The 11,629-nt window shown below is 48.2% G+C and overlaps 1 protein-coding gene across 1 annotated transcript; it reads right to left on the bottom strand.

Annotated features, from left to right (window-relative positions):
* Positions 1 to 371: 371 nt before the first annotated feature.
* On the bottom strand, positions 372 to 2,379 carry FOXD1 (forkhead box D1). The gene has a single exon (XM_038125839.1). The coding sequence runs from the start codon at positions 2,270 to 2,272 to the stop codon at positions 1,007 to 1,009; it is 1,266 nt and encodes a 421-aa protein (XP_037981767.1). The 5' UTR covers positions 2,273 to 2,379; the 3' UTR covers positions 372 to 1,006.
* Between the last annotated feature and the right edge of the window lie 9,250 nt (positions 2,380 to 11,629).

The following is an 11,629-nucleotide window of genomic DNA, read 5'->3' on the forward strand; positions in this document are numbered from 1 at the left end:
ATTTATCCCCTCTTTCGTTCCTGCTGTTTTTTGTATAGCATTTTTTTTGTTTTGTTGGGGGGTTTTTGTTGGTGTTGTGTTCGTTTTTTGTTTTGTTTTGTTTTTTTATTGTTTAGTTTGTTTGGGTTTTTTGTAATTCTTTATCTACTAGGGTTAACAATGCATTGACTGCAAAGATCGTATTTTTATTTTCTTCTTTGCGGTCGAATCTGCACATAATAAATTTCAAGCTAGAATATTCCTTGACTATTGTGCTATTAATCCCAAAGAAAAAAATAACAGTGTCCCAAAGAAAGGAGAAGTGCTAAGGAGGGAAGGATTCAAAGCCAATTGTTTGGCTGGGCTCCTTTGGTCTTTGGGCTTGGTTTTGATTTTTTTTTTTGAAAATTAAAAATTTTATTTTTGAAAATGTGTAAAAATTTTACATTAAAATGGTACAATAATACTTGCCAGTAATTTTAACAATATTCCTTGTAAAGAATACGCATAAAGTACAAAATAAAAAACTCCGTAAGTCTATTATAATACAAAACACAGGTTAAAATAAGAAATGATAAACTTGACTTTCTTCTGTGTAAACACGTTAATCTTTTCTTTTATAAAAGTACATGAGACAAGTGTACTAAATGAAAAAGTATTGCTCTGCTGTCCTCCCTCAAGCCTTTTTTCTCCTGTACATAACTGTTTTCAAGCTCCTAGACCTGAGAATCTCTGAACTTTAGCGGTTTAGAGACATTATTTATCACCATGTTTATTTCTTTTTAAGGAGTAGCGAGTAACTTTCCGATGTAGTGACCGCCTGCCCATGCAGTATCTAGATCTATACCTGGCTTTGCACTAGTGAAGGTCACAGGAGGTCCGTCGCTCGCAGCGGACGGCCCCCGAGCCCCATCACAATTATCCCCACGCAAAGACAGGCAGCCCCTGCGGGCAGCGTCCGCCGGGCGTCCGAGCGGAGGAGAAAGGAGATACCCCAGATCCTACCTTCGGAAATACTCCCAAACACTTAACAGTTAGAGATCCGTGCCGCGAAGCCGGGGGTGGCGGGCAGGGCGGCGGCGGGGGGCAGGCCGCTCCCGGCGCTCCCCAGCGAGCGAGCCAGCCCCGGCGCCGCGGTCGACTGCGAGGCGCAGCTGCTGCCCGCGCCGGGGCCGGGGCTTCCCCCGATGATGCTCTCGATGGAGAAGGGGGAGCGGGCCAGCGCCGCGCCGCTGCCGGGCTTGGCGGAGTGCAGCGAGGCCGCCAGCGCCGGGCCCAGCGGGTGCGCGTAGCCGAAGGGCGTCCGTGCCAGCTCCGCCGCCGGCAGCAAGGGGCCCGGCGGCGCGGCGGCGGCGGGGGGCAGCGCTGCACCGGAGGCGCTGCCGGGGGCGGCAGGGGGCTGGCGGGGCGGCGGAGAGGGGTGGTGGAAGGCGAAGAGGGCGGAGTGGGGGTGGTAAGGCTGGAGCTGGAGACCGTAGCCGCAGCCGTAGGGTCCGTAGGCGCAGGGCGGCTGCTGCGGGGGCTGAGGCGGAGGCTGCGGGAGGAAGGCGGCGGGGTCCACGGCACGCAGCAGAAGCTCGGGCGCCGGGAGCTGCTGCCGCTTGAAGCGCTTTCGGCGGCGCAGGAAGCTCCCGTTGTCGAACATGTCGGCGGATTCGGGGTCAAGCGTCCAGTAGTTGCCCTTGCCAGGATTGCCGGGCTCCCGGGGGATCTTGACGAAGCAGTCATTGAGGGAGAGGTTGTGGCGGATACTGTTCTGCCACGCAGGGAACTTCTCCCGGTAGTAGGGAAAGCGCCCGCTGATGAACTCGCAGATCTCACTCAGCGTCAGCCTCTTCTTGGGGCTCTGCAGAATGGCCATGGTGATGAGAGCGATGTAGGAGTAGGGCGGCTTCACCAGGCTGTTCTTGCCGCCACCGCTGCCCGCCCCGCCGCCGCCGCCGCCGCCCGCCCCGCCGCCGCCCGCCGTCGCCTTCTGCGGGCCACCCCGCGAGGGGGGCCGAGAGCCACCGGCAGCGTCTCCGCCGCCCGCCCCGCCGCCGCCGCCACCTACGCCTCCGCCGCGCACGGGCGACCGCGGCAGCAGAGCGGCGGCGTGGAGGTCGCCCACGTCCTCCTCGTCCTCTTCCTCGTCGTCGTCCTCGTCCTCCTCCTCATCCTCGGCGTAGGAGCGGCGGCGGCGGCGAGTCCGTGGCTCCTCCTCGTCCTCCTCGTCGTCTTCCTCGCCCACCACATCGATGTCTGTCTCCTCAGCCAGCGTCGACGCCTCGGACATCTCCGAGCTAAGGGTCATGGCGCGGCGGCGGGGCAGCGCATCGGTGGCGGCCGGCGCGGCGCGGCGGGCGAGCGGGCGCTTTCCCCGCCGCCGCCAGGCCTCCGCGCCGCTCCGCGGAGAGCCGCCCCGCCGCCGCCACGGGCAGGCGGCCCGCTCCGAGCCGCGCCGGCCCCCAGCGCCGCCGCCGCGCCTCTGGAGCGCTCCCGCCGCCCGCTCGGAGGCGGCGGCTGATCAGGGTTTTGTTTCGGGGTATTTTTTGCTGCCGTTTGGATTTCTCTCTTTCTCTTTTCCCCCTTCCCTTCCTCCCTTTTGGGGATCTTTTTCGGGTTTTTTTCGGTTGGGATCGGTTATTGTGGGCGCAGGGAGGTTGTGCCGTCTCTCCTGGAAGTCGGTTTCCCCTTCTTTCTCCTCACCTCATCCCCCAGACATTAATGGATGCGGGGCAGGAGGGAGCGCGCCTAGTCCTGGGAGGAGGAGAGGGGAGGAGGCTGACGAGGAGGGAGGGCGTAGGGGATGGCTTGCTGGGCCTTAGGAAACATGGTGAAAAGGCTGGGGCTTAGTCCCAGGGAGGGCAGCCTTCCTCCCCGCCTTATAGCGAGGGGGCCATCACATGGCTCCCAGCGTCAGAACCTGGCGAGTCTTTCCCCCCCCCCGGCCAAGAAGGGCGCCTCGCCACCGTTGAGCCCTCCCGGCCTCACCCCAGCCGGGAGGGGCTCTGGGGGGGGGGGGCCCACGGGGAGACCGGTGCCATATTTAGTGGAAAAGGGGGAAAATAAAGATAACACTTGACCCACTCCGGGGAAAAAAAAAAAAAAAAAAAAAAAAAAAAAAAAAAAAAAAAAAAAAAAAAAAAAGTGCAAGTCTGTCTCAAAGTTGGGAGCAACTTCCCAGAAACCCTCCGGAGGGTCTAGCAGCTTCGCATCTTCCGGGGATGCCCTCAGAGACGAGGTGCTGCTTCCCGTGGGAAGGAAGGGGGGAAAAAAATCAAACCAGAGAGGGAGATGGTGAGTTAATAAACTTCAGACTTCTGTCCGCGGAATGGTTGAGAGACATCCTTCTCTACCTCTCCCCATCACCCTCCAGAGTTTCATTTACTTTAGAATGAAAAAAAAAAAAACTCTAGCTGTCGACCTCACAAACTCTAAAAGAACAGCCTCCAAAACACACCACCATTCTCAGTTTAATTGTAAGGCTATGGTTATTAAAGAGAGCGAAGCAGCTCCCTCCATTATGAGAAACACTAACAGAGAATTAGCGTTACCTCCTTTGTATGTAAAGGAAATAATTCACTGGCCTTTAGAATGGGACTTTCGCTTTAAGTAGGAGCAACACCCCTGAGAAAGCGACAGAGGATTGCTTGCTTATTTAGTGGCACTGTTCCCTTTTTCAGGTGATCCAAGATACGACAGAAGACCGGGGCCCCCTTTATGTAAGGGCTGGCAGGGAAAAAAAAAAAAAAAAAAAAAAAAAAAAAAAAAAAAAAAAAGAGACAGAAACTCCACCGAAGAACCCAAGCAAAATAAACCCCCCAGAAATTTGGACAGAAATGCAACTACCATGGTCTTAAAAAGAGAGGCTTTGAAAAATCCCATCTTTCCCAGTTCTGTCAGGAGAAACCGCAATCAAGATCCGACTGGGATAGGAGTAAACGAGCATTTCGTTCTTAGGCAGAAATCGTCGTGAGAAGGGCGGATTGATGCATAAAATCTCATTGATCAAATCTCGCTTTGCAAACAAGGTACACATCCAATTTCTTGAAATACATTTTCGATATACTGTCCTAATGCAAAGCTACAAGCCACCCTGTTTCAAACCCAGTTCCATGGATTTACAACATAATCCTTTCTACTATTTCCAAATAATCCTATTTACATTTTGTTCACTAGTAAGGTGCCTGCAGGACAATACCACCAAAAGTTACAAAACGGGGGGGGGGGGGGGGGGAAGAAAAAAAACCCAACCCTCTAGACACAGCAAATGACTAATTTATTTTTTTTTCTGCACAAAAATACATATCACTCAGATTTACAGTTCCTGTAGTTCATAAAATCTCTCTTTGAATTAGTTTTAAGGTACTCTGGAAGCTACTAAAAGAAAGGTAGACAGGATTTTCCGTCTTTAAGAGGTTTCTCGTCTTTACAAAAAGTTAGTATTTTATCTTTCTGCTTCCTCCCCCGCCCCCCCCGCCATTCTTTATCTTCTCCTAGCCTGAACGTTTAAAACAGTCTTTAAAAAATAACGCTCTTAAGTATGAAGAACGGTGAAGTTTAAAAATGCACGGGGAAGAACGATTGTAGCGCCAGCCCAAAAGAGTCGGGGTCTGCCCGCGATCCTCCGCTAGCAGAACGCACGGGTGTTTCATTGATCGTGCGACATCGGCTCTTCCACAGCACCGAGTTCCCGCGAGCCTCGGCTGGGTGCGGGTCTTTCTGGACGTGGCCGATCGGGGTGGCGTCGGGGGGATGGCATTTCCCTTGGTAAAACCCGACCAGTGGCGGGGCCGCGGGCTTTGCCCTGTCCCCCACCTCGCGGTCAGTCCCGCTCCGTGCCGCTCCGCTCCGGGCATTGCTCTGCGCGGACGGGGGATGCCATCTACCGGCAAGGAGCGCCGGCGGTGGGACGCGCCGTGTGCCTGGGCAGGGGGCCCGGCGTGACCTCCCTATCCATAGCAGCCCCGAGAAAGGCAGGGTCGGGCAGGAATCCCCGGCTCAGCGACTGAGCGGGACCCCGAGACCCTAAAGAAAAGTAGAGTTTTAGAGCCACTCCGCGAAACGGCTGGAACTTCCTGGACCACCTTACCACCACCGTGACGGAGCTCCATGCCCACACCTCCAACCACCGAATGACCACCATTGACCCAGAAACTCGGGAGCTGTCTTCTACAGTTCCCTGCTAGTTGTGAATGATATAATATATCATGCATCTAAAACCACAGCTGCACAGGAGCAGGATGAGAAATACAGTTAGTTACTCAGCTAGGGTTTATATTTTTTTGTTTGGGGATATTAAAATCAATCATAAATTTTAAATTATTATTAATTGTAATTTAAAAAATATATTATACACACAATTCCTGCATGCATTTACAGAACATCCACAACCAGTGCAGCCCAGGCCTTTATTAAAAATCAAAGATTACCCTGAGCACGACACAGGGCATTTTCAAGCAGCCACACCGGCACACTGGCTGAAGTGCTCTAAATTTTCTGGAGCTGCAGAACTGGACTTTTTCTTAATGTATAGAACCATTTTTTAAATAATTTACATTTTCTGTGAGTGTCGTGTCTTGGGTCAAAGATTGGATGGAATTCTGAGCTGCTTGTTTCATAGAATGAATAAATGATCCAGGAATGACCTTGAAAAAGGATGGCGGTGTCCATGACAGAGACAGTAGTAACAGTGACAGTGATAGCTGTGGTCTTCTTTGCCCAGTATAACAGTGACCACCGTTTTATCTCCACTTTTTTGGGTGTTTATTTTCCTCTACTCTTGCTACGCAGTTTTGGGGAAGTAACACTACCTTCAAACCTCTGTGGAGGACAGGATTACAATGTCTGTGTGATCACAATGCATGAGAGAGGGTTGGCAGCAGTCACCTGAAAAACTGAAGAAAATCTGGGGTTCCAGCCATGTCTAGTGCTGAAGAAAGGTTTATCATCCTTGGAGGTGATCTCTACTTCTGTCAAACATTTTTTTCTCCTTGACCAGGTTGATTTGGTTTATTTGTTTGGTTGGGTTGGATTTTGTCAGGATTTTGTTTTGTTTATTGATTTGGTTGGTCTGGGGTTTTTTTTCCTCCTTGTTCTATAATTCTTGTGGGCCATGTACATTTGTTATGACAAGTGAAAGTGACTACCTCTAAGGCCCTCTGGGCTTTTAATTTCTGTAATATGTGATTTAATGTTCTGAGGTGGAAAGGCTGAACAGGGAAAGGGCCTTCCTCTTTCTGCAACAGCTAGCTGCTATTTCTGCTCAAGTCCTGGCAGGAGCCCATTACCTGCTGAGATCTGAAGAAGCATTTTTGCTAGGTTAGACCAAGACCCATCTAGCAGCATAAACTGACTTCAACATCAGCTGACACTAGATGTTTAGGGAAAAATATAGGAACAAAAAAAGTGTCTAAATTAATTCCTATCTGCCAGAAATCTAGGTTTCAAGCTGTTTGTTTGTTTTCTTTTAAAGCAGAGATAATATCTGAATTTAACAGCCTGTGAGAGAATTTATTCCATGAATTTGTCCAGTCATTTTTTGAAATCATGTACATTTACTCCACTAAACATATTCTGTAGAGAAATGCTCCTAACTTAACCATGAGTGGTAAGAAGCGTCTCTTTTCATTTGCTTTATGCAAGTCACCTGCTCATTTAATGTGATGTGCTCCCATTTTTGTAATGGAAGAAACAAGGAACAAGTGTTGTTAAACACTTCCTGCTGTTCATGACTCTGTAGATTCTATGTCAAAATTTTTTTCATTGGTCACCTTTTTTACATGCTGAGGAGTTCTCTCCTTCAGAATCACTGGAGTAGCACAGAAGTAATCATGTATTCCTGACAACCTTTGTCATTCTCTCCACCTTTTTCCTTGTTCATCTCACCACTATAATTTTCTTAACAGTCCTTCAAAACAGCATGAGATGTTTAAATTTGCTTTGCCAGTTTTAATTTCAACTTATTATTTCTACCCCTAAAATCCCATAAATATTTCCAATGCTGGTGGAAGGATATCAGATTTTAAAAATTAAGCACTGGCTGCTGGAGCTGATATAGCAGAATACTTTTCACATGAACAAATCATGCTTATTTGGGTTACCTTTAATTACATAAATATACTTCACCAACTACTGAAAATCTTTCTACCATTTTCCATATAAGCCCTTTTTTTTTTTTTGTTTGTTTGTTTTTGTAAACAAGCTTTAGCAAACTAGGAGGGAGATCCCATAATTAGTGTCTCAAATATATGAGATATTTTCTATTTCATTCTCTAGAGATGGAAGTAAGCCCCCAAAAGGAGGACAAACTCATTCATAAAAGCAGTGAATATTGGCAGGTATATTCTTGGTTCACTTAGAAATCCTTGGGGATAAGCTGTATTGTGATCAAAGACAAAGAAGATCTGTTTTTCCATCTAGAACTTAGTGGGTAATGGGTTCCTGCCAGGACTTGAGCAGAAATACCAGCTAGCTGTTGCAGAAAGGGGAAGGCCCTTGCCTTGTTCAGCCTTTCCACCTCTTGCTATGCATGCTCACAACTCCTGCAGAGCACCAGCTGGACCAGGAGGTCTAGAAAATCAAAGTCAAATCCAGAATGAATACAAATTTTGTAGCTGCCAAGGCATTAATCAAAGGTAGCATGATGGCACCGATACATCTAAAGTGGGCCAAATTTAGTCCTGATTCATCCTGGGCTAAATGTGATACATTACACATTTACATGTTGATGTTGGGTCATGTTGTCTCTACACTGTTTTGACTTGAGTTAATTGCTTAAAGACAATACAAAGACCACTGTCTTAGCAGAGATCAAACTATTTCTGTGATCATGGCTTGAAGGATCCAAGTTTTCTTGAATTCTGTGTATAGGATGCCTTTAGGAATAAACAGTTTGTCTAAGTCTCTAACATCCGTTAGGTATTTAAGGTATCGCCTTTTCCACACATAGCCAGTAAGGGATACAGTGATTTCTACCTCTTATTTATTTTCTAGCAAGGTATTTGTTATTGACTAAGACTAACAGGCAAGCCATTCTTGGTGAGCTTTTAGCAGTCTTATGAACTCAAATTCCCAAATATCCTGCAAAGCCCATGGTTTGAAGCATGTACAGTGAAGGCAGGGATGTAGCATTTCTCCAACTACTCCCCAGTAGGACTCTACAGGGTGTTACAGAGAGAGGCATCCTGGAAGTCGTAAAAAGCTTGTGATATGGTTGAAGCCCAGGTATTTTGGGTTGCTGAGTTTAAAAGCTACAGTCATGGTGAGAAAAGGACACTGTTCACTGGGCAGCAGCCTCTCTTTCTAGACATTAAAATCTATTACAGATCAACTCTGTGGCTCATGATATAACATGGTAATACATGAGATGGAAGCAGCACCAGACTCAGGTTGAATCTTTCTGGACTCCTATCAAAGTTTATATATTTTATATCCCTTAAAAAGTTTCTAATTCTCTGAGTGAGTCTAATGTCTAGATATCTAGAGATGATTTCTTTTCCATTCAGCTCTCTCTCTCAACATTTTTGGTTCTCTACTCCATAATGCTGCTGTTTTCCTCCATAAAATTGCTAACACACATGAGTATTTTCAAAATTACTTAGTGCTTTTCCCCTTATGACATGCAGTTAAATACAGCATTCTTCTGAACAAATATTTCCAAATGAAATTTTAACTATCAGATTTCCTTCACTGCCTAAAACCACATTTTTATCCCTTGTTGTTTCCGGTAATCTCTTTTTAGTTCCTAAGAAACTCTGTCTTCCCCAAACACCCCCTTCTCCTAAATCTACTTTTTCCCCCTCCTTCTGAATTATATACTGGGGTTGCTAGTTCAGATAACTAGCAGGCTTCCCCTGCCATCTTTTCTCCACAAACTGTTCATATTTTCCAGATACAGTGGACCAAATTTTTGGAGGTTCCCCCACCATCTTTTACAGTAGTTTGATCATCCCCTAATTTTCATGTGTGATTCACCTGGTGGGAGGCAGAGAGGCTGCTGCTCTTTGGCAGTACCTTTTGAATCATCATCTCCAGAAAAATTTCTATCCCCACCAGATGGAGTTGTCTTGGGATTATCACTAATTTTCACTAATTACAAAGGTCTCGATTTTAACAGGATCCGTATCTTTTGTACATATTATCACTCAGCTCTGGTGTAGTGAAAAGATAACATAAGAGCAAACTGAATTTACAGACACATGAAAAGTAGTTCCTTGGCAAAATCATGGCTCTAGGGATTACTAACAAGGGAGACAACGTTTATCAGTAAAGAAGGATAGATTAATTATTAACATAGTCTTACAGAAACAAGACCAAAGAGAATAGTTAACTAAGGATATTCCAGAGAAGAGTAAGTATAAAAAAGCATAAAAATACAGGGTGAGAAGGCAAGGTCAGCAGTATTTCTCCTGGTCCCAGTAGGGTCATCAGGTTCAGTTGTGGTGGTGACTGGGGCCATGGGGCAACAAGGCTCCTCCTCTCTTGCATCACTCAGTGAGCAGGTCTAGCACTGATGAGAATGCCAGACTTCTTCCCCCATAAATCTGCTCCTGCCCTCTGCTGTGCAACACAGCTCCTGCATCAACTGCTTTGCCTTCTGCTGGAGCCAGACATGAGTGTTCCCCACGGCTGTGAGATTAGTCCCACTCGTCAGAGTAAACTCAAACACAGTGCCAAACTTGTGGGGGACTGAAATTGTAGACTGTGAATGATCTCTGCCTCAGAAATGCCAACTGAGGAACAAGGTTTACATATACTCAAAGGCAGCAGCAACTGCATGAGTTAGGGCCTGAGAGGTGTGTGTGTTTGGCTCTCAGAATAGGACTTCGAAAACACAAAGACTGACAATACATAAAAAGGGTAGATTAAGGCCTCAGTGAGGGAAAACGGCTACAGGGGAACATCTCTGAGGGATCCAGCAAGGGCACACAGATGGCATCCAGTGACCAGCAGAAAGCAGCCGCATGTGGGTAGTTTATAAATTACAATAACATAACAGAGAAGGAAAAGCCACAGTGAAAAACACACAAAGTGGAAGAAATAAAAAGAACAAGGGCTGTTACACAGGCAGTGGTGACAGAAAAGAATTCAGTAGTTTGGCTGGGCAGGGGCAGCTGGGGGCATCGGGGGTTGGTTCACTTACGGGGTCCCACCACAGAGCTCTGCACTGGCCAGCTGGGAGGAATGAGGTGAGCTGCTGGGGGCATCAGGGAGAAGCACAGCCATGGGCTTTGAGAGAGGGCCTGCACTACAAAAGGGAGAAAGGAACATAATGCTCACGTTTTCTAGCATGAAAAATAATAAACACATAATTAGTGAGGCCAGATCTGGAGCACCATGTCCAGTTCTGGACTCCTCAGTACAAGAAAGACAAGGAACTACTGGAGAGAGTCCAGGCACACAAGCACAACTGCTGGGGCATCTCTCTTATGACAGACTGCAGGAGCTGAGCCTGTTTAGTCTAGAGAAGACTAGGAAGGGATCTTGTCAATATGTACAAATATCTCAAAGACAGGTGTCAAGAGGATGGTGCCAGACTCTTTTCAGTTGTGTGCAGTGACAGGACAAGGAGCAACGGCCGTAAGTTAAAACACAAGAAATTCCACCCCAACATGAGAGATAACTTCTATATGTTAAGGGTGGCCAAGCACTGGAACAGGCTGCCCAGGGAGGTTGTGGAGTGTCTCTCTCTGGAACCGTTCAAAACAGACCAGTATATGTTCCTGTGTCACCTGCTCTAGGTGATCCTGACTTAGCAGGGGCATTGGACTGGACAATCTCCAGACGTCCCTTCCAACCCCAGTGGTTCTGTGACTCTGTGATGCCAGACCATGGACATCAAGCCTGTGGCAGTGAACTTCCCTGGCAAAGCTGCAGGTAGTAGGGTGGGTAAGAGGGCAGCAAAGTAAATAAGGCATGGTCATCGGAGGCATGGTGAGGGCAGGCATGATGAGTGCTTTGCCACAATAACCCCAGGCAGTGCCAGAGGCTGGGCCAGAGTGGCTGGAAAGCTACCCAAAGGAAAAAGACCTGGGGGTGCTGATCCAAACATGAGCCAGCTCTGCCCAGTTGGCCAAGAAGGCCAATGGCATCCTGGCCCAGATCAGCAATAGCATGGCCAGCAGGACCAGGACAGTGATTGTCCCCTTGTACTTGGCACCGGTGAGGCCACATCTCCAGTGTTGTGTCCAGTCCTTGGCCCTTCACTAGGAGGACATTGAGGTGCTGGTAGAAGGCCAGAGGTGGCCAGCAAAGCCGGTGAAGGGTCTTGAGCACAAGTCCTATGGGGAACAGCTGAGGGAGCTGGGGTTGTTTAGCCTGGAGGAGACTGATGGGTGACCTTATCAGTCTCTAAAACCTTATCAGTCTCTCAATCTCTCTCTTCATGAAAGGAGGTGCAGCAAGGGGAGGGTCGACATCCAGAGGAATTTCTTCACAGAAAGGCTGACAAGATATTGGAGTGGGCTCCCCAGGGAGATGTTAGAATCACTATCCCTGAAGTTGTCTAAGGAAAGACTGGCCGTGGCACTGCGTGCCATGGTCTGGTTGACACGGCGATGATCGCTCACGCGGCGGACTCAACGACGCCGCAGGTCTCCCCCAAGACAGCACATCCCGGGATTCCAGGGCCCGCCAGGCCCGGCCCATCCCCAGGGCGGCAGGGCGC

This window comes from Motacilla alba, chromosome Z (assembly GCF_015832195.1).
Source record: "Motacilla alba alba isolate MOTALB_02 chromosome Z, Motacilla_alba_V1.0_pri, whole genome shotgun sequence".
NCBI classification, from domain to species: Eukaryota; Metazoa; Chordata; class Aves; order Passeriformes; family Motacillidae; genus Motacilla; species Motacilla alba.

Excerpts from the sequence above, each read along its gene's own strand:
- FOXD1 (XM_038125839.1), bottom strand. The coding sequence starts at position 2,272 with ATGACCCTTAGCTCGGAGATGTCCGAGGCGTCGACGCTGGCTGAGGAG.